At 39.3% G+C, this 24,103-nt stretch overlaps 1 protein-coding gene across 1 annotated transcript; it reads right to left on the bottom strand.

Annotated features, from left to right (window-relative positions):
• Positions 1–1,554: 1,554 nt before the first annotated feature.
• CEP76 (centrosomal protein 76) lies at positions 1,555–23,918 on the bottom strand. The gene is made up of 12 exons (XM_075272162.1): positions 23,742–23,918; positions 22,763–22,918; positions 20,515–20,596; positions 18,080–18,304; positions 14,538–14,723; positions 9,311–9,408; positions 9,074–9,202; positions 7,488–7,676; positions 6,816–6,982; positions 5,978–6,311; positions 3,814–4,031; positions 1,555–1,741 (listed from the first exon to the last, which is right to left on the bottom strand). The coding sequence occupies exons 1-12, from the start codon at positions 23,802–23,804 to the stop codon at positions 1,603–1,605; spliced, it is 1,986 nt and encodes a 661-aa protein (XP_075128263.1). The 5' UTR covers positions 23,805–23,918; the 3' UTR covers positions 1,555–1,602.
• Between the last annotated feature and the right edge of the window lie 185 nt (positions 23,919–24,103).

The raw sequence follows: 24,103 nt of genomic DNA on the forward strand, positions 1-24,103 counted from the left end.
GCACCCATTTCTAACTCCAGTAAGATGCAGTACATAGTGCAAATTGTGTCTCACAGGAGATAAGACACCAGAAATAGGTGCATAAGATCTTGTCCAGCAAAATCAGAAATACTGCAAATTTTTGAATATATTATTATATTTCTGCATGGACCCAATATAATCCTGTGTGGGTTAATGAATTCAGTATCAGTGAGGTGGAGTTTCTCATACAGCTGCCGAGGAGGAAGGCACTTGTCTCTTGCATAAGGCCGGGGTGACAGAATAATGTTAGCCTTCATGTTTAAATCCAGGAGCAAAATTATAGTAACATGGGAAAGGATGCTGCCAGCAGTAACCACTCCTACAGTTTTACTAAAGCAGCACTCTCCCAAACGTTTCATTGTTTTGACCATTAGTAATGGAGATCTTGTGAACTGCAGTAGTTTCTTCGCTCACACAGCACTTCCTTTTTATTTTTATAGTTCAGCCCCTGCTCAGTCATATGACAGACGATCTGAGTCACCAATTCATACAGCCTCTACTGTGTAGACCAAAAGGCGATTTCGATATGCAAATCTATAAGACTCACATCAAGTCTCTCCTAGTCTTTATAAGAGAAAATGACTTCTTGTCCACATAGCAGAGACAGAAGCGCGTCAGCAAAGCAAGAGCTTATTCACACATCCCGATTAATCACAGACAGCATATGATCCTTATTTGTGTGCTGTCTATGGCTGATCCGTGAGTCACATCTTTGAAAATCAATTCATCCCTTTTTTTTTTAACCCCTTCAGTACCAGGCCAATCTGTGCCCCGGGTAAAGAGATTTCAGTCCCGGTACCGTAGCTCTTTACAGTCAGAAGGACGTTCCTGACAGACAGTCAGGTACGTCCTTCTCCACAGCAGTGCCTACCTATCGCGCTGTGCTGTGTGAGCGGGGAGGAATGCACCCTCCCTCTGCTCACAGTGCTCGTCCATAGATGAGTATTATCAGGAGGGGAGGGGGCGTTCCTCCCCGCTCACACTGTAAGGCGCGATAGGCGCTGCTGTGGAGGAGGACGTTCCTGACTGACTTTCGACTTTTATTTATAAAAAAAAAAATAAAAAAATAAAAAAAAAATAAAAATCGAGCTGTTTCACAAGCTGTGGGGTTTTTTTTTTGCAGTTTTTGGGAGAATAGCTGCAGTTTTTCTGACCATTTTTTGTATTTAGTCTCAGACAAAGCCAGAAGTGGAATCAAAATAACGAAATATAAAGAAAAAAAACTCCCAAAAAAAACCAAAAACTAAACCCCAAAACAGACTTCTACTTCTTCCTTCTTTTCTCCCTCCTGCTCGCCCTATTGGTATGTTCACGTAGCCATTTCTCAAGTGTATTTTAGAGCAGAAAATATTTGAGGCCACCAGCCTTGAATGTTACAAGGCCTCCTGTTCATTTATATTTAGTGAAATAACAACAAAACAGACCTGCAGTGAAAAATAATTTATTGCATATAAAAAAAATATAAGAAAATATACATGATTAAAATTATATATTAAAACTACATACAATTTTTGTACACACAATTTGTGAGAGATTAGACAACAATAGATAGGCAAAAAAGTATATATATCTATATCTTTATCATAGCACAGAGCGATATTTACATGCAAACATAATCCACACAGCGCATGCCGATTCAGGGTATGTAAAAACTCGCACTCGAACAGCAAGTCGCATCTGATCTCCACGACAGCCAACAATGTCATCACAGAAAGGGGATCTATGTAAAAACATAAGAGAATATACTGTAAGTATATATACACACACACACAACACACAGAGCTGTATGTAAGTTCAAGCAAACACATACAAGTAGGTACAAAGACCAATTACCGTACTTCCTGGGCTACAGTGGGTGACCTGCTTATTTGTATGTGATGTCTATTCGATATAGTATACTTGGGTGATATTGTAGTTTATATAATTCTTCTTCCAATGTTACCTTATGGGTTACATGTAAGTAAGAACTTAAACCTTCTTATAAACAAATAGAAATTCAATGAAGTCTTCATGAAAAGTAGACTCAGGAAAATCTTACTAAATAATAGATTTATCAGTCAAATCTATTAGGCTTCCATAGTTGAAGATGTCCGTAGCTCTTCATTCCTACTGGTATTGAATTTAGGATGAAGAGACTTTATTCAGCCTTTTGTCTACTTCCAAATCGTGGTCATTTGTTCCTCTTTACACAATAGGTTTCAACCCCCATCATCTCGTAAGTGTAATCTCATAGGACCCTATTGTGTATCTGTCAATCATTTATACCGATGTGTCTTAGCACCTTACAAACTCCTTTATGGAAAGGTTTGTATGGCACCTAGAAAGTAGGAAAGGAACCTGTCACATGGAAAATGCAGTCCAATCTGCAGGCCACAGGGCAGGAGGCGCTAAGCAGATTGAGGTATACATTTGGGATAAAAAGATGCAATATAACCAATCATTTATCCATAAACATGTCTGCTCTTTCTATAAGGAGAAGTGAAGGAGTCGGTCCCATCAGTGAGTGACAACTATCTCTGCACAGTCATAGAGAGGAGGCGTTCAATCACCCATAGGGCCGCCTCCTCGACATCTCAACATGGAAATTTCAACACATATGTAACAGGCTAAACTGAATCTTTCCCCACATCAGCTCTTGCTCTAACATATACCATCTACAAGTTCCCTTTAAGACAGAATTACAGTTAAATTGGTTGTCACAGAGGAACCTGATGACATGGGTTGCTTTCCTGTAGGAAATGGACCATGAGGGGCCTGGGCTGCTGATGGCAGGGACCATGTCATAGGTACTAGATGCCGCTTCCTACTACTCTCCTACTAGCCCTGTCCAGTGTATGGGCCAGACAGAAAGGCCACCTCAGTCACAGGAAGCTCAGTGCTTATTTCTGTTACAAAACAGGGAACAAAGCAAAACCTAGTGCCAAAATGTGAACTAGATACCTATAAAGTAGGATACCAGCTTAGCCATAGATAAGACAGTAGCTTACTTACAGGCATCTATTTCACTATAATATGGGTTTTCTTCTGTTCCACCTGCAGCTTAGCTTCATGCCAATACTTCCAGATGTGTCACTAACATTTGTAGCCAAACAGACATGTTCTTGAGAACAGCAGTGACACTCTTGTTGCAGCAAATGGAATATTGACATCTCAGGAAAGAATATCAGAAATCTCAGCAATAGAGGCAGCAATCAGGAAGAAGAAACAAGATTTTAAATTATGGGATCCTTGACTATCTGATGGAGCTTCTAGCTCAATAGGGACTATCCTGGTGAGGGTCTCCCTTTAAATGCACCGATTTTATTTAAAAAAAAAAAAAAAAAAAAAGGTTAACTATGAATCTATAATCTGCACCTCAGTGTCTCGGGCAATTGTCCCATCTTTCTCAAGCATTTACAGTGCAGCTTTAGGGCTAAAGTTGTTTTTTTTTTGTGTAGAAGCACCCACTATACTGGCAATGTAGCTTAGTTTTACTTACAGCAAGGGCAGAATGCTTATAAAATAAAATCTAAACTAAAGTCACCAGTGAGAAACCGATTATCAGGGAACTACTGAATAAGTAGCGAGCAGATCATCACCATCAGCAGTCTGAAGTATTCTCTATAACAGTACCATCAGTAATGAATAAAATGATGTCTTATGTCTTGAGGACATAAAGATTTGAGATCGTGAGGGATATTTTATATGTGGCTAAGTAAATATCTGCCGCTATTACCGCTTACTTAGAGATCTGCCCTGGCGCACAATGAATGTGGCAGAATTATTGTTAACATGGAATTACAAAAGAATTACCGCAGACAAGTAGCAAATGCTCTTCTTGCATTTCGGTGAACAAAATGAATAGGAAATCCCTTGAAAGTATGACCATCGGGCACTGCTCTCCTGATGGCATCCTGAAACTCCTCATTTCCTGCTGAAATTCCTGTGGTACGCTCTATTTCATATGCGGCCAAGGCAGGAGAAAGTAGGTAAGACAGCTGATCATCCCAAACTGTGGTGAGACCTAGATCCTGCAGATTTACAAAAATAAATAAAAAAATAAAAATCAGATAAATCTGCAATGCAAGATGTGAAGCATTAGAGAAACCTACTAAATGTTTTAACCTCATTTTACATGTACTGTATACTGTTCTCTATTGCAGATTTTGGGGTCCAAACAGTTAATATTTAAACATCCTACTACTGTATTTGTTGATTTTTATTTTTTTTGTTGTCAACAGGAAATATGGCAAATGGAAATGAGGCCTGGTTCACACCTGCAACTGTATAATGGACTACATAGTCCTGGTTGCTAGATTAGGGATTGTGAGATATGGGAATGTCACCCATCCGCCCGCAATCCAAGAACTTACTCTAATTTAACAATATTATGGAGAGAATGCTAGCCTCCTGTCTGAATTTCAGAAGGTCACAGTCTTAAAGATAAACCCATTGTACATTAAGAATACACAACTGTATCCACTATAGCCTTCACCTACTCAAATACTAGAACCGGATTTATCACTATTAGATGCTACATCACCTTCGGACAATACTTTGATTAGACTGCCAGATTCAAGGAGGAATTTATTAATCAATCTATAACCGTTTTCTGATGTAGATGAGAGTAACCATGGTGCATTTTTAGCACAAGGGCCTTTTTTGCGCCACAATTCTCCTTTTAAGAAAGGGCAGAGAATAAAGCAGGGACACTTCAGCCCAACAAATGTATTAGAATTTGCGTCAGAAAGTTGGTATGAGTTATATCTGAAATCTATGATAGGGGGCCAGTGACGTGGTAAAGACTGGAATTTAGATTCCTCCCAGTTGTATCTCCATTGCTATTTCTCTTACTTAGATATTTTGTATGTCTTGATGCAAAGGTTTGGAAAAATTATGTTTATCACGTCAGAATACTTTTTTTCTCTATTTACATGAAATCATTGGGTGTATTAACCCCCTCCATTTCCTAGATAAGCAAAGCCCTCTAAATTAACAGTAGACCAGAGGTCTTCTCTAGACTCTCCCATTACCAAAGAGGAAATAATTTGTGCAATTAAATAGCTTTCAGGTTCTCAAACGAGTATTTTAAGACCTTAAAAGAGATAGCGTTGACATCTATGTGAGCTTTTAATTTAATCGCTATACTGACAATGGTACCCATTTATATTCTAGATAAATATAGATTAATGGTGATGCACAATTTAAGTGCATATGTTCATGCAGCAATCCAGTGACCAGCATAGGGGCTTTAAACAAGTTATCTGTCAGCTATAGCAGAGCTTAAGAAGCCGAAACACGTAGCTGCTGGGGCTGATGTCTGGATGGTATATTAATTAGAAGCAATGAAAGACGAGTTTCACAAACCCTTGGCTTGCTGGCTATTAGGTTTTCCACATGGAAGACTGCTCTCTGGATCTTGTCATGCACCGGAGTCTTTAACAGTATCTTAGAATTACTAGTTGTGAGCTGACTACGTTTCTGTTAGGTTCAGGGATTAGGGTAAATACACAAGAGACAAAAGAGATAGTAGGGACGGCTGGAAAAAGGAAACCTGTATAAAAGGAGACCAGGCACAGATGTAAACGAGCCCTTACAGAAAAAAACTCTGCAGTCTTTCTGTCCCTTTTACACCCTAATGGAAAATGGTGGTATTTCGATAGCTATAACTCACATGCTGAGATTTACAAAAATGCAACGATTTTTGAAATCACAGCATTTCCGCAGCGGATATTTTTTTGAAATGTGTGCAGAGCCAGAATCCCATCTACTTTGCAGATACTGTAAAACCATGGCGACTACTGTCTGAGGCTCATCCTTGAAATTCCGCTGAGACATTTTTCTGAATTTTTCTGAGCATACACTTATAATAGTCTGTCCAATAAGATATCAATTTAAAGAAATAAGACAAACCTAAATATAATACAGCCCTATTCGGTTTTGTGAATAAAATAGGTTAATATATAGTAGAGATTACCTTTCTATGCTCAGTTACAAGAACTCGTAGCTGCAATTCAATTTCATTACTTTCTATCGCTGCATCAAGCAGTGAGCTGCAGAGTGGGGGGAATGGAGGAAGGGATGTAGTAGATCCTGGGGAACATACAGACTTAATGGCTTCTTCACTCATTGGTTTCCATCTAGATTCATCGCTCAGATCAAATATGCAGAGATCAACTGAATTTGATGGCTGGCAGTTAGCCAAGAATCGCTGGTGGTTAAACATGCAGCCAATGGTTTTGTAAGGGTAGAGAGGCTTTGGCTGTTCCACCATGGGAGGGTCATCTGGGTTTATAGGCTTATGGACATATCTGGAAAATAAGAGTATTGAGAAAATATCAGAACTGTATGCGATTCACACTGTATAAATTTTTTCACGGTGTCGTCCTGAATAGGAGAGCACAACTGACCACACTGCCCTGCACCACAGAGGAAAAGAGCTAAAAAACTTGAACAACATATGCCATAATGTCTGTTTTAGTACGTCCTGGGTACATAGGTGCAAAGATTTGATGTGCAGAGACTTATCTGGCTATACAGATGAACTATAAATATACAAGTAGAATTGTTGTAAGGTGCCATACACATTAAAGTTAGCTGTATATGGTGCGGTCCAGATTCTTCACAGATATATTGAAGAAGAACTGGCCATGCTAGTTATTTATACTGACTATTGGAGAGTACATTCATGATCACCCAGGCCTAGTGTACATATATATGGGAAGAAAAGACGACTAACTGTAGACCAAACCACTATTCTAATGTGTATGGTCATCTTTAGAACTACTTTAGTAGTATCTTTGTCATATAGTTACCTCTGCCCTGTTAAACTCTCCCAGAAGGTAACTGCTCCATCAGTTCCATACGTCATCACCCATGTGTGGGATACTCCTTTTCCTTTTGTGCCAACACATACATAGGCATCTAACCCAAAACCAAGAAGAAGGCTGCAAAGTAGTGTGCAGTGATCTTCACAGTCACCCTAAAATAGACGATACAGTTTATAAAATATTGTACACTGTACATGTACAGTATAATAGAAGTGTATAACATAATGTATGACATCTCCAATCACATTCATTATTCTTTTGAAATTCCAGATAGCTGTGAAGTGCCAGCGAGACAACGGGGAGGTGTATAATATACATTTTTACATGTATAGGACAGAGGTACTTTTCTCAATAGCACGTATAATATGCCCATAAGGGGTTAAAAACATTGGGTTTAAAGGTGGCTGGAATACAGCTAGAACATTTCTGTAAGCTGTAGAACAGTTGATAGACAAATCTCACTTCTGAAATGCCATTCAGGCTCTCCATCTCATAACCATCTCAGTGGAGAGTCTGGAGGACCATATACACATTAAATAGATGCCCAAAAGAGAAGCAGACACCAGCAGCTTCAGATTACATTTACCTAATGTGTATTGCCAGGTTTATTACAAATTCATGGATGCAAACCACTATGATATAAAAGTAAAAGAATACCTTATTTCTGCATAGAAATGCCAGCATAGTGCACCACTGTTCTTGTTTACCACCTCCACCAACAACTGGGGCCTTTTCATAGCCTAGGACATTTACAAAGCGTGCTGCTTGCCGGGGTGTGTCTAAAAGACGTCCTGCTCTGAGGGGTCGTACATAACAGCACACAGGTCGATTAAGTCCATTTTCATCCTAAGAGAGTAAACATATAAATGAAATAAAAACTTAAAAAAAAAATAAAAATAAAAAAAAATTCCATAACACCAACACTATGCCAATAAATTCAGTTAAATGGGTTTTTAGGCTAACTGGAAAACCCACTGGTGACTGGGGAGATATAAAGTTAACAAAAAAAAAAAAAAAAAAAACCGCAGAATATAAACAGTGCATGGCTACTTAAAAATGGTGCAATTGTTAAGCACAAAAGGAAATTCACCAGACACTATTAACAATTTAAAGAATATGCTGCCACTCCCATAAGCCTGTTGAAGGGTCCCTAGTGGACAGCCCTTTCTATTGTGTTCTAGGGCAGACCGACTCCTATCACCTACTACCTACTCTGGGACCTTGCCTGTTTGAGCACATCCTAGGACATGGTAGGGAACCTTCGGCACTCCAGCTGTTGCAAAGCTACAACTCCCAGCATGTATAATTGCTCTGCTGTTCTTGGAACTCCCATGGAAGTGAATGGAGCATGTTGGGAGATGTAGTTTCACAGCAGCTGGAGAGCCGAAGATTTCCTACCTCTGTCCTAGGAGGAAACAAGCACCCTGTTCCACACCTGGTAGGATTAACTACAACCGCTCCTTTTAAACCAGGGGTATCAAACTCAGTTTACCTGGGGGCCGCTGGAGGTAGAGTCTGGGTGAGGCTGTGCCGCATCAGGTTTTCCCAAATTATTATTTTTTTCTAAAAGTCGCCATATTCTGCCACCCGTAACTTTTTTAATACTTACATGTACGGAGATGTATATGGCGTCTTTTTTTGTGAGGCCGGGTGTACTTTTTAGTTTTACCATTTTGGGGAATGTCTTTTGTTTTGATCATTTTTTATTCAAATTTTTATCAGAGGCAAAACAGTGAAAAAAAAAAATAAAAATGGAGGTTTGGCACTTTTGACTTATTTTCCAGCTACGGTGTTTACCATACAGGAAAAATATTTTTATAGATTTGTAGAGCGGCGTTTTTGGACACAGTGATACCTAACATAGCGTCTCTGCCCCAAACTGCTGTACAAGAGAGCATTAGAAAAATGTGCCAGTACTCTCTTTCCCCACCCAATTATTTCCCAACCTCGCACCTAGCGATATTCATTCTCACAGGTTTACTACATTTGCATACGAGTCCATGATTTTGCTATGCTGGACTAGTAGGACTCCTCTGCAATCCCGCAATGGTCAGTTAATGTGGCTAATATCGGACACTGCCTTGTCTTAATACATGTAGAATTTATGATACCTGTATATTTTGATTTCTGTTCATCCTAAGGTTTGTTTTATAGCATTTTGTGCAATTTATATTTTTAAAAATAAAGGAAAAAAAAAAAAAAAAAAAAAAAGATTTAACAGAAATAATATGCTGCTGCTGAACCTGTGCAAAGATCTTCACAAGTCTGGAATTGTGGGATGGACGGATTTGAAGATATTCCCTCCACCACTGCTTTGCATAGACCAAAAACAAACGTTCCTTCTCTGTTGTCTTCTGGCGTTCTAGAGTCAGCTGAAATTTAAAGAAAATTATATTGTGATTATGTAATGAGCAGTTGTCCTCATATACACAGACAAACAGAGGAAACAGCTACTGGAAACCTGCAGCATAATACCTTACCTGCGTATGGACAATCTCAGCGGATAATGCTTGAGTCAGAGGCGGATACAGCTCAAGCTTGACATTCAAAACGCCAACAGAAATTTTGCACTCTGCACCTGGGGAGAATATAGAGCAGAAAGAATATAAGCTAGAATATTTCAATACAGTTAAAATTCCCCAGAAGACCCCTCCCTTTCATAAAACCCCCTTCAAAAGCAGATCTTTTCAGTAAGTGATTTTCCCCATTGTACTCTATCATAGCTGCTTCTCTATAAGCCGGCCACCTCCTCCTCCCATTTTTCATTGGGTCTTCCTTTGAAAAGACGACACATTGGACTTACATACACTGCGAGACCTTTCTGGATGCGGTTTTCTTCTGTGCTGCTACATTGAACTGCAGACAGCAAGAGACTAACAAGGGACATTAGGGGAGAAAAGTCACCAGCATCACACTGAAGCAGAGTCCATGTCATAGTCAGTGGGTAAATCCTGAACAAACCAGACTGCCCTCTGCCATGGTGCTGGACATACATGTTAGCTTTGCTAATTTTGCCAGAAAAATCCCTGGAGCAGTGTCACAAAAGGGGCAGGTTTTATGTAAATTCCCAGGTGGGCTATGGAGTATATATTTTAACCTATGAAATGTCAAAAAGTATGGGAAGGTTAGCAGTTAGCAACTGCTGAACTACGCGTTTTGTATTAGATAATGAAGTGTATTATTGTAACACAAAATGAACAGTTCAGCAAGAAAGTATTTAGTTTCAATACATGAAACTTAGACCCGGCATATACTCAGCTTTCCCAGGTATGGAACAGCTGATAACAATAGAGAATCCAGCGCCACCAAATGAATAAAAATTAACCTTTATTCGTCCATTTAAAAGGCATTACAGCATGTCAGTGCGATGGCAAACATACACGCATAAGGATTTTTGCTACGCGTTTCGGAACATTTGGTATTCCTTCGTCATGGCATACTGAAGCATTGACAACTGTTTGCATTTAAAACCTAAGTACTAAAAACCTCACCCATAAAATTTAACTCTTTACGTTAAGTATATTCGCACATCCACATATATCTATTCAATAAAAAAAAATTTAACCACTAGCATGTCTCCGTGTCTTTATTTAACCTATATATACCTATATGTATACGGTTTATACCTATATCAGTATGGATTTGAATAGGTCTAACTACATCATACTTGTCTCAGCAATTCATCACTTAATCCCTGCATAAACTTATAGATATACATCCCACATTATCTGTTATTACAATTCAACCTGAATGTATATTGATAGCTTGAGGAATATAAATTGTACATACCAGACTTGAGTATATAATATCCTCCATCTGGGTTATAGAGAGGGCCCGATCATATGATCTTCTGCGCCACACCCCCTTACACGTGACTTGAAATACACACCCTACTCAACTAATACATCTCTTGTACATAAACCTATATATCCAACACTGAATAACCACCGATCGCTATTCTATTTAGATCATGCTTATTATCTGTGAACTATATAACGCCATAAATCTTTCATGGATTGAAGTCCGTCTACATCCGAGCGGCCCAACAAAAGTTTTTAAAATTCAAGGGTGAGCTGGATACTTTTCTTTCTAATGGAACAGCTGAATCTTAATTTAACTGAGCACATACTGTATGTCAGAATGGAGCATCTTAGGCTGGATCCACACTTGCAGACCTGAACGACTGAAACCAGAACACTAGTGTGAACCTAGCGTTAGGGTCAGTTCACACGTGAAAACCGCCTAGCTTATTTGTGCGAGGTAAAAAACCTCGAGGAGTTTTTTTGACGCTGTTTTTTGCATTCCACGAGGTTTTTGACGAGGTTTTTGACGCGGTTTTCGCTAGCGGTTTTCGCTAGGTTTTTTTTTTCCTATATGTGCTATAGAAACTGCAGGCGAAATCCGCGCGGTTTTTTGCAAAAAACCGCGCGGTTTTCTGTGCAAAAAACCGCGCGGTTTTTTACCGCGCGGTTTTCGCCTCCCATTCACTTCTATGCAATTCTTCAGGCGTTTTCCGCCTGAAGAAAGGTCATGTCGCTTCTTCAGGCGGAAAACGCTAGGAGGAAAAAAAAAGCTAGTGGTCTACATAGACTACCATGTTAAAGGAGAGGTTTTTGAAGCGAATTCCGCTGTCAAAAACCTCCCCTTTGCCCACGTGTGAACTAGCCCTTACTTTGAGGTCACTCAAGCATCATATCCTTTGTATTATATAACCTGATTCTGTCTACATTTTTTATGTGGTCGGCCCATAAAGATTTCACATTATATGTAAAGTGCACTGCCTAGTAAATGGTTCTACTTGCAGTGGGCATGTTCACTACCTAAAACTCACAGGACGTATACTGTATTCTCTAGGAACTGGATATATTACTTTAAAGAGAGTCTGTGATCAGGGTATGTATATATATATATATATATATATATATATATATATATATATATATATTTATTTATTTTTTAAGTACATTTTTACTGTTTTGTATAAAGAACAACAGACAAGAAAAATAAAACAATGGAGAAGGGATAAAAAGAAGAAGAAGCAGAAAAGGAGGGAGGGGAAACAGGGAAGGGTGACAACAAAAACTCCAGACAAGTCCGGAAAAAGCCCATCCATCAACTTGGTCCTCATAACCTGGATTGCAGTGAGAAGTCCATCTTCATTGTGCAAAAAAAATCTCATTGAATTTCAGTACAGGAACCAGGGAAAAATTTGGGGAGTGGAGGATGCAACTATTTACAGGGATAATTGGTAAATGGGAAGAAGGTGGAGTTAGAGGGAGAGGTGAGCTTGATGAGGGATATTAGACCAGTAAAACAGATAGGTCAGGCAGTCCTGACTAACACTTTTCTCACCATAACAAATGTGTGCCTCCTTTGCAGAGATATTCATTTATTTGAGAATATACAAATTAACAATCTGGAGCACCGAGGGCGGATCTGTTGCTCCAAACTGCTATAACCCCACACTGCTGTAATATGGCCTATAGATAAGATGTCAGCTTAGCTTCCTTGAGTTGTCTTCAGTGCTGGTGCATTCCTATCATTTGCTTATTCTAAGATAAATGAAAGGGGCCAAGAATTTTCATATGGAAAATAAGCATTACAATCACGACTGCCTGACCTATCTGTGTTGCCTCTTTAACATGCTTCTTTGGGGGACAGACTCCTTTTTAATATTACACAAGCTCTAGTTCTCAAGTACACCTCAACAGGTCAAAAGTTGAAGAAATCCTATTGAAAGAACATCTGTGGCTATTTGGAAATAGCGTCACAGAAGGGAGCTGCCTCAAACTCACCAGTGGCTACCTAACCATCACCGCTATAGATGAGATTTATAGGAATTTCATCCCCATGCTGCAACTAAAACCCAAAGATTGTCAATTATTGCTGCAAGCTTCACCTGAAGACTTCAACCTTTGCAATGTAAAGATTGAAAGTCAGAAGGTTCTACAGAAAAACCTGCAGGTGGGCTTCAGCAAAAACTACCCTATATCAGGTGTTCTTTGCCTCCACAGCTTGCAGAACATTGTGTAACGTTTACTTGTGGAAATTCTGAAGTATGTTTGCAATGTGAGACCTACACCTAAAGAAACATTTCAAAGCATAAGTGGTCCATAGGGGTTTCTCATCAATTACCTTCTCATTTATGAAATGGTTAAAGGGGTTGTCCGGCCTCAAATCAAATCCTCATACTGTTGACCTATTCGGAACATACGGTAGATCATCAGTATGTGATCTGTCATTGTCCAACACCCAGACCCCACACAGATCATCTCTTCTAGAAGCCTATGGGAGCTGAAGAAAAAAAATTCCAACTGTGTTGGTGAAGACGGTAAAAGGTACTTAAAAAAAAAAAAAAAGAAAAAAAAAAAAAAGGTCATTTTCTGGTTGCACATTTACTATAATAGAGAAAACACCAAAAGTTGTAGAGTTCCCTATTAACCTTCTGTAAATTCAAAGGGTAGATGGCGCTCCGTGAAAGGGAGCTGTAAAGGGAGTTAGATCAAGACATAGTCAGAAAAAGTAATAGTATGAATGTGAACTGAGCATAGAAAAGAAAGATGAATGTGAGAAATTAGTCAAGACATGAATGAATCAGAGGGTGCAAAAAGATGCTATAATCTCAGCCAGAGCTGTATGCTAGGAGTCACCAGTTACACTGTTTTTTTTTAAACTATACATTTTATTGATTTTCAAAGTTTTTCAAAATAAAAAAACACAGTACAACAATATAGATAAAGAATAAGATGGACAATAGCAGAGTAGTGTAATAGAACCATACTTAATGTGAAACCTAAAGACAGACAAGGAGAGACAAGGTTGTGACACAAAAGACAACAGGAGGAGACAAGGGGTGGGAGGGAATCAGAGACCACAGAGAATACAGTATGTATCCCATGGGGTCCAAATGGACTAGAAGGACTCCAAGGTGTTGTTCAAAGTGGCCATAAGGAACTCCAGGCTCCTAACATCTTTAATATGAACAACCAAAGCTGGTCCTGTGTGGGACTGAGTACTCTTCCAAGGAAGAGCCACCAGGGTTTTGGCCATAGTACAAATATATAGAAATAACTTAGAGGTCTTTTCACCCAGATGCCCGGCGGGGGGTAGCTTCAGGAGTTAAACCAAGGGATATAGGGGTACGCCCAGGAAGAAGAGCGCGTCTGTCATGGACCTAACTTCTACCCAAATGGGGATTGAGAGTATGGAGAAGGATCAGGGTATGGTACCAATGCATCAAAATCTTATATTGAGCGTCGCAAAAAAGTTGTACAAGTAGAAGAGTTAACAGCTTGAGACAAAATGATTTGCCATTGAGCAGGTGAGATCTGCTTACCCAAGGATTCAGTCCTACAAACTATATATTTGTGGGTTGGAGGGGACCGTTCCTTCGGAGAGGACAGTACCAGTTATGCTTTTCTAATAATTACTCATAGTGCAACAATATGCAACTCATTCACAAAGTGCTTCAAACATTACCCTAGCCCATGTAAGACTAATAATACATCGCACTATTATACTCAGATTGTGGAGTGTATTTGTGCATACTGTTTTCTCATTGGCTATTTCAAGCTTACCTGTTTTCCCTGTTGGTTGGTTACTTGAATGCCACCTTCTAGACAACCTCACTTGGCAAGAGCCGCAGGTCAATTTGTTTGATTATATTTTCCTAACAAATATTTAATGAAAATGACACTGAAATCTCACCTACACCCTGGAGCTCAACAGCAAGACTTGTCACTCCTCTATCGACCCCCAGTACAGAGCGCCACTCCAGAAAGCGGGATGCTACTAAAGTGGTTTCTCCAGACGTGTCTGTCTTGATAAGCACCAGCTGAATAGGATCACAAATTGACAACAGGGTTGTGGCATCTGCCATTCTACTGCCATCACCTAGATAAAAGGAGTGTGAAGAAATTTTATAGAACAAGTAATTTATAATATTAAAAAAAAAATAAAAGAAAAAAGTAAAAATAGTTAGTTGTGTCCTATACCTGGAAAAGAATACGCCTTTCCTTCTCTTCTGGGTATAGGGCAGAACTTTGAAATGACACATGTTCAAGCATACCTGGGACTACATAAGCAAACTTTGCATTCAAAAGAATTTCACTATGGCTCTCCATAACCTCAGAGCAATGGGAGGATCAACTCACACTGCCCACCCAGGGGGATGAGCTAAATGCAAGATGAGGGTATTTAGGGATGATGCACCGGTACTCAGTGCCTGAAGAAAACACCCATGTGTTCCTATTTTAAGTAAGATTAAAAGTGCTGTTTCTCCGCATCCCTGGGACTCTGAAACATAAGAAAGGTATAATTCCTATTTTGCTAACAGCATCTGCAGCACTATGGGAGCTGTTTAAAGTAGTTGGGGGCAATGATAGACTCCATTTAAAGATCCATCTTCTTCTCATGCACTTTAGAGCTAAATACCGTCTGTGAAGCTCCCTGCCCTTGTCAAATGACTGCAGAATTAATCTTATCAAAATGTAGTACTGCCTAAATGGTATGCAGTGGTTCTGAGACAGATTAAGGTCTTTAAAACAGCTAGACTCCCTGCTCACCCGCTTTTTTGGGTAGATCGAGAATGGGGCAGCAAGCAGGCATTCCTACTGTATTCTTTGTGTATCAGTTACTGAGAACAACATGTTGGTGAGGGTGTCATGCATTGGAGATGTCTATAACTCAACCTTAGGTCAAGTCATCTATAATTTATAATAATTTTCAGGTATGTGGAGTCAAAGTCAGAAAACAGCGACTTACACAAAGTAATTTTTTTTTCATTATTGTACTGTTAATATTGTATCATTAATTAGATGCAGATTTTGTTACATATTTCCTTTCATAGGAATTCAAACACTTGCTTTTTAATTAATTAGAGGAGGTTCTGACTGACCATTTCTGTCAGCCATTTAGGAAGTCAGAGTCTGGATGTGGAAAAATAGAGGAGTCAGACTTGGTGGTTTTTCCTTTCTTTAGCTAGTAATATAAATTAATGAGTAATATTTTATTATAAAAAGGACATATAAGTTTTACTTGCAGTCTGTTTTAGTTAATACTTGGATTCCAGATCTTAGACCTCTACATTATGCTTTTTTATTTGATACACCCCCCCCTACAAGGTGTTGAAAAGGACTGGGTGTTACCAGTTAGAAGTGTATCCCCACATAGTCTGACACTGTACAATCGGTGCTAGCAGTGTCTGCAGGGACACTACGGCAGACCCTTTTCATTAAGGGAAAAAAACACCCAGATGTTAATTATTTATTACATTTCTTTTAGGAATAACAGCGGAATGGCACAATCCAGAGTTATGAGTAAATATGCACCAGGATGTTATTTCATAAAGAATAACAGTAACACATGTCACAACTGGTTACAGGTCAGCACTAATCTCACATCGGTTCAGGGTCACTGGGTTTCCCTTCACACTTCAGTTCTTCTCAGCAACAGACTACATATAACGTCCCTGTAACTAGGGGACAAGTGAGAAACACAATTGTAAACTGCAAACTGTGCGTCTTAAGTCAGACTGAACCGTCATGTTTAACCCTTTAGACACCGGCTTGTTTTAGGTCTTTACGATCACCAAATTTTTTGTGTTTTCTCGTTGTCACAAACCAAGACCTATAGTCTTTTCAGTTTCCATCAGTGTAACTGTATGAGGGTTTGTTTCTTTTCATGGGACATATGATAGTGTTTAATGGCACCATTTTAAGGCAGATAGACCTCATTTAAGAACTTTTAACTCTTTAGGGAAAGGAATAGAAAGGATTTATTCACTGGGTTGATACCATTAAATTGATACAAAATTTGTAGTTGTTTTTTTTTTAGTTTTGCTACTTTTGCAAAGTAAAAATGTTTTTGTAGTAATGTTTTGCATTGCCACCTTTCCAGAATATAATAGCTTATTTGTTGATGAAAGGAACCAGGGGTGTAATTTTTTGCGGGAAGACCATATTGTTGTTTTTTTTGTTTTTTTTTAAGGCATTCTGGGGAACACACTGTTTTTTGATCGCATTTTATAACTTTATTTTGGCGGTCAACAGACAAACTACAGCACTGTTTTATTAGATTCTTTTATGTTGTGTTATTCTTTTTAATATTTTTTTAGTTCCCTTAGGAGACTTTACATTTTTGATCTTCTGACTGCTTTTATAATTATGCTGCCTGTCATATTCTGACTATTAGGCTGTGTCAAGCGGCAACTCTGTGAGTCTTTATTAGGCCCAGCTGCCATGTAAAGGCATCAAGCCCCAGCAATGTCATTTGTAGTGGTGCTGATGCCTGCAGGGGAGGAGGGAGACCATGGAAACTAAAGATTTAAACAGTCACATAGACAGGCACTTGCTTATGAAAGTGTTGTAGCCCCTGCACTATTCTGCAGCAACTGATGGAGTAAGTCAATTGTGTTGGAATAAGGACCATTAGCGACTGATGTAGAAAGTCTATGCAAAGGTCACTAGTGGGTTAAGCATTACATGTTTGGATACCATGCTTGTTTAGGCAGCAATGTATTGTCATGTATAAAAAGGGCTACAGACAGAGATAAGAGGCGTATCTAAGTTCATGGGCCCTAATAAGATATATAATATACCAAGTGCTATGTGTTCTTAGGTTGTAGAGAGGTTTTTGGGCCGCCTTAGTCTCCAGGGCCTGGCAGCAATTGGTACCTTTGCACCCCCTGTATACCTATGCCTTGATAGGGATGTAACATTACCACTTAAGGCTCTACCAATGATTTATTATCTGGAATATGTAGGTCACTTCTGGGCACCAAATCAAAGAAACGATGTCCTAGAGTTGGAAAATGTACAACAGAGTGCCACAAAGCTAATAATGGGCATGGAGGACCTCAGTTATGAGGAGAGCTTAAAGGAGTTAAATTTGTTTAGTCTGGAGAAGAGGCATTTAAGGAGAGATATGATAAACCGGTATAAATATATAAGTGGCCCATGCAAGTAGTATGGGGAAAAGCTGTTTTATGCCAAATGCCCTGAAAGAGGGTACTTGCTTCTTCAGAGTAAGGGCTATAAATCTGAGGAAAAGCCTACCCCAGGAGCTGGTCAGAGCAACAACAGCTGACAGCTTCAAAATCTTAGATATTTTTCTGTAGAAAGGCATCTTTCACTTGTCCCTTCAGTCATACCTTCATTGAACTTGATGAAAATAATTACATATTATGGCTGAAAAAGAATTATGAACCTTCTACACAGTGCAGTAAAAAATAAAATCTTAAATGAACAAACCTAAGCTGTCCTTATGCACTTCAAGCAAGAAGCCATCTTGGAAGTCTGGTTCACAGGCACAAGGGACAGGTTTGGAACGAAAACGCTGGTTCCTAAAGTGCAGGCTAAGAGTAAATGTGGAGCACACCTGGCCAGGAAGAGGATCTGATTCTTGAAGATGTTCCAGAAATGCTTTACCTCCCAAAACCTGAAGATGAAGATATCTTCGCGATGGATCTATATTAGCTGTGGATATAAACAATGAATAAGCAGATCCCCATTGTGCTTAAAGTGGACCTTTCATTACCTCATCACATTCAGGAAAAAACATTTTTGTTTCTTTTCGCTATTGTGTTGGGGGTGTTTGGTGACCATTTTGGTTGTCTGTAAATATTTTACAGCGAGTACAATCTTGGCAGTAGATGAAAGATGAGAATCTTGGCTTTCTTATACTAGAACCATTTTCCTACGTTGTATAAAACGAAACCATTGCTTAGCAACCATGGTCCATTGTCCATATTCAACAATGGTCCATTGTGAATCAACAAAGGTCCATTGTCCAAATACCTAACAATGGCCCATTGATAGGCAACAGTGCTCCATTGTCTACAATCAACAATGGTCCGTTGCTTAGCAACCATTGTTCAGTGAGCATTGCTTAGCAACCATGGTCCATATTCAACAATGGTCCATTGTGAATCAACAATGGTCCATTGTCTAAGCAATGGTCACTAAACAATGGTTGCTAAGCAACGGACCATTGTTGAATGTAGACAATGGAACACTGTCGCCTAGCAATGGGCCATTGTTAGGTATTCGGACAATGGACCATTGTTGAATATGGACAATGGACCATGGTTGCTAAGCAATGGTCACTAAACAATGGTTGCTAAGCAACGGACCATTGTTGAATGTCCATTGGTCCATTGACCTCTCCCCTTTAGTAAATGCTTCAGCTCTATGTACTACATTGAGTACAAGTGTAAAGACAGACTCTTCCTGGCAATGATTAGCTAAAGCATTGCTAATGGGAACGTTACAGTCTGTTTTCTATTAAAAGGAAGTCCAATAAACTAATAAAGTATATTACAATCACACCCCAAACACACTAGCAAAAAAATATATATAATAGTTACACTTTAAATGTGTGCGGTTCCACTCACTCTGGTGCATTTGAATATTTTTTCTTTAGCTCCACCATTCCAGAGCAATAATTTCTGTTTTAGCACAATTATGCTCTCTACTGTCAGGTGGGCGGTTCTAGGATGCTACAGAAAGACAGGGACCACCCACCTGGCAGTAGAAAACATAACTGTGCTAAAACTAACAAATGATTGCTCTGGAATGGTGGGAGCTAGAGAGAAAAAAAAACAAAACAAGCAAACTGCACTGGAATCAGTGAAGCAGCACCCATTTAAGGTTGCAAAGAGTTGGACTTGGTGGAGGAGGTGAAAAATCCTCTTTAAAGCCATAGACAGCACTTTTGGCTTATGGAATAAATACAATGTACTCTGTAAGACTATTACACTATTTCATGTGTAATGCTGTACACTTACATATACTTTTTTTTTTTTTTTCAAAAATCAAAACACATTTTGCAATATACTGCCTGTATCTAACTATTACTCCTGTATTTTCTTATTATCTGAGCAGTTTCTGTCCACATTCTGTAAACAAGCAGATGAGATAACTATAGGGGTTTTGCTATCAAAACAAGTAATTCCCTATCCATATGGGTCCAACCGCTCAGATCAGTGTTCAAAACACTCAATCCCCGTTCTGTATGGAACAGTAGTCAGGTAGAGCGCACTGCTCCATTCATTTCAATAGGATTGCCAAAGATAGCCAAATATACTTCAGCTACCTCCAGCACTAAAACTGGAAGGGTCAAAAGTCCGGAATTCTCCTGATCGGTGGGGTCTGAGCAGTCGGACTCCAATCGCTCTGCAAGTTAACCTCTTAGGATGGGAGGCAACTTGATTTGATGGGAAAACCTCTTACACCTATGGGGAGGAAAAGAAGTGGAGAGAAGATTCCTATCAAGAAAATGCTGGATAGCAATTTCTTATAACCCAGCTTTATTGTGAAAGACAACTCCCTCTGCTTTGAGGAGCTGTCCTCTTCCTCCCTACCCCATAGACTGATTTTGTACAGTAGAAGGTATACTAACACTTTAAAGTGTGCCTTGAGTGTTTCAATGGGACCACTGGAGCAGTCAGTTATCTCAATAGTCCCATTGAAATGAACGGAGAGATGAACTTTATGTGACCAACTGCTACTTTCAAAACTGGGGTGCAAAACACCCATTTCCCATGATTAATGAAGGTCACAGTTGTAAGACTCCTAGTGATCGGTAAGATACCCCTATCCTGCAGAAGGTAAACTTGGGCTTCACTTCTAGAAGTCAGATAACTCCATAGTTCTTTATTGCAATTAAAATGTCTAACTTCACTTACTTTTTTTCAGTGTCCTTGGTTCTTTGTCAACAAAATGTGTTGCTGGTTTTGGTGTAGAGGTAAATTCTCGTGGGGGGCCGTCCTATCAAGTAAAGACACAAAAGTATGTAACATTAATTTAAAAAAAAAAAAAAGTACAAAAGATAAAAATATGTGCAAGTTATTCTAAAACTCTAACAAACTTCGCTACAGTGGCTCAGTTCAGTCACTACACATAAGCAGAGCTGCCTGTGGAAGCCAAGACATGTAGGCAATTTTGGCAATAAATGTGTCACTAACTTCACATTACCTAGTCAGAATCAGTGATATATATGTGTAACCAAAACTAAAGTAGTTACCGTATATACTCGAGTATAAGCCGAATTTTTCAGCCCAGTTTTTGTGCTGAAAAAGCCCCCCTCAGCTTATACTCAAGTCAGCAAAAAAAAATAAATGTTTATTTTATTTATTTATTTTTTAGGAGGGGGGGGGGGGGGGGCGGTGTCTATGACCAGCCACAATATTAATGTATAGAATCTCCAATAAAATAGTGCAAAAAAATAAATAAAAGTTCTAAATCACTCCTTTCCCCAGAATACATATAAAAGTAGAAAATGAATGTGAAACACATACACATTAGGTATCCCTGTGTCTGAAAGTGCCCGGTCTACTGAATATAAGGTATCTGCAGTGCTCCTGTTCCGTTGGGAAGGGGTTAATGGGAGCACTGCAGATACCCTATATTCAGCCAGACTGAATTCCAAGTGGAGAGAAAAAAAAAAAAAAAACAGCTCAGGGAAGGGGCAGACAGACAACCAAAACACCCCCTCCCCTTCCCCAGCATCTACTGCACCCAAAAACTCTGACCATTTAAATTTTTGAAATTTTCCAGTAGCTGCTGCATTCCCCCCCCCCTCGGCTTATACTAGAGTCAATAAGTTTTCCCAGTTTTTTGTGGTAAAATTAGGGGGGTCGGCTTATACTCAAGTATATACGGTAAGTAAAAACTGGAGTGTCCTAAAATAATCGTTCATTAATTGTAATTGAGGTAAAATGTTTAATGGGGATCCTGATTTAGATCATAATCGCACAGCTTTATTGGGCACTGTGCTTTTTACATAGATCAATTCAATACATTATTGCAACATTCTAACAAAACCCTACAGTAGATAGGCTGCAATTCACAACACAAACACTCGGTGGCCACACAGACACACGTAGTATAGGCACTTGGTTGTAGTCACATCTCTCCACATCCAGAATTCTTGAACATACGGTACCTGTTATTCTTTTACATTCTGACGCCTCTGGCAGTTACATTCAGGTATCTATTAATGAAGACTACAACTAACAAAATGCTACTGTATCATTCCACAGTATCCTGCACTTATAACATGCATGTTGCAATTACAGAAGAAGAAAACTTATTTAACTTATTTTAAAAGCAAAGGACCTTGTTGTTCTAGCGATCTCCAAAATGCAAAGGCAATACAGAGGTGTACTTCCTTACTCTACCTCTTTTCTTACCATTCCTCTTAACTGGAGATATCTCCAGATGAATGGCACGAGGTGACCAGTTTTGAATTAGAAATTCTTGCGTTACTCATTGTGACTTTTGTGAGTAATACAAAACTTTAGGCCCCCAGCCCCCCACCCAATATGATGTCATTTTGCATTACTCATCTCAAGATATCTTTAGCTAAAAATTAGGAAAGAAACATACGGATCAAAAGAGGAAAAGTGCAGAATGTTATAGCCATGAAAAAAGGATCCAATCCAATCCAATAGTGTGACCTAAGAATGTGTCAGCTAAATCACAATAGAGTTCCTCTTCATTAATTCAGCACAATGGAGAGCTTGGAAAATATTACAACAATTGACGCCCAGGTGTGAATCCCCTCCCCCTCAAATCAAATACTAAGGGCCATCAATACCTAAGCAATGGGAAGCAACCTGAAATGTAATTAATTGTTTGGTTGTTTTTTTTTCAATTAAACGTCTTAAAGATGCCAAGGCTGCCATGGATGGAGTGCCGACCGTGCATTACTATTCACCTCTGTCAGAGTTATGTAAACAGCAGAGTAAGCATGCTCACAATTTCCATTCTCAAGAGAGGTGGGACTCGCATCTAAGACATTTGTGACAGTTCCTCTGGGTATGCCATAAACATCTGAGATAGTTAAACTCCTTTAAATAAAACACATGGCTATAGGTGTATAGTTTTACTACATACATATTTTATACATACAAACCAGGAAACCCCTTTTACCTCAAGGAAATGCAGCTCTTTCATAACGTCATCAATAATTCCTCTCCTCCTTAAGGCTTTTATCAGGTCTTCTTCTGAGAAGTTATGGCTTTCATCTCCTAATTCATCCTTTAAAGTCTCTGCAAGTACCCCGCGGATTTTGCCATGAACATCCATCTAGAAATTAAAATTTCAATGCAAAGTTATTAACTAGAACCTGTAGACATAAAATAAACTGTAAAAATGCAAAACTGAACATCATCCTTCTTTCTTTTCTTGTTATCATTTGCACTGCTGAACGCAGCAAACTTGTAATTCCCATTTAAGAGAATATACATTAACGGTTCTTCTGCATGGAAACCATGGACCAGATCTGTTCTGAGGTAAGAGGATGTGTCTGATCATTCACCAATGTCATAAAAATGTAATTACATCCTACCAAATGTGAACATAATGCATAAAACATAATTTTCATTTAAAGAGTATGTATACTGTCTTACACACGCCTATGTAACCGAACAAATGTACTGAAAAAACAAAATGAAAACCAAAGACACCTGCAGAAATACAGTTGTAACCACAGAAATAAGCCAGAAGAGGGGCTGCAGACACAATACAGACTTAAAGGGGTTCTCCCATGAATATAACCAGATTTAAAACTATTGACAATTAAATGTTATACAAATATTTGCAAATCTAAATAACTAAAAATTTTGCAAAGTTTTAAAGATTTTCTCTAAGCGGAGACAAGCCGAGAACAGGCCTAGACTACCTTCATGACACTCATAGAGATACATGAGGCAGTCTACGGAAGGAACAGGACCCCTGTTTTATAATTGGTGGGGACCCCAGATATTGAGCTGCCACCTATAGGTGGTGAAGGAATTGCACCAAGCCAATAACTTGCATTAGTAGCAAGGATATAGATGTATGAGAGCAGCAAGGAATATCATGTCCGGGTGCAGGAGCCATGACTACAGCCACTATACAAGGCACTTACCCGGTTCAGCTGCTCATGGATGATCTGTTTGAGCTCAGAGGCTTTCTCTGGTGGTAGAGACATATCTGTAGAGTCCCGGCATATATAACCCTGCGCTTACAGAACACACATGATACGTGAGGGAGCTGTCTATATGTGTCTGCAGAACAGCTGTAGTCTGGAGCGGGATACACGGCGGGAGGCTGCCCGCGCTCTGCCTGACAGGATCAGTTTAAACAGCTGTATTCCTGACACAGGGGCCTTTGAAAGCCGCTTCTGGACAGGCGGGTAGGAGAACATCACTAACGCCTGGGTAATAGTTACACAGGCATCTGTGAGGACAGCTGTATCCCTTGACAGCAGGGTCCTTGTAGACGCTCTTC

This window comes from Leptodactylus fuscus, chromosome 4 (genome assembly GCF_031893055.1).
Source record: "Leptodactylus fuscus isolate aLepFus1 chromosome 4, aLepFus1.hap2, whole genome shotgun sequence".
NCBI classification, from domain to species: Eukaryota; Metazoa; Chordata; class Amphibia; order Anura; family Leptodactylidae; genus Leptodactylus; species Leptodactylus fuscus.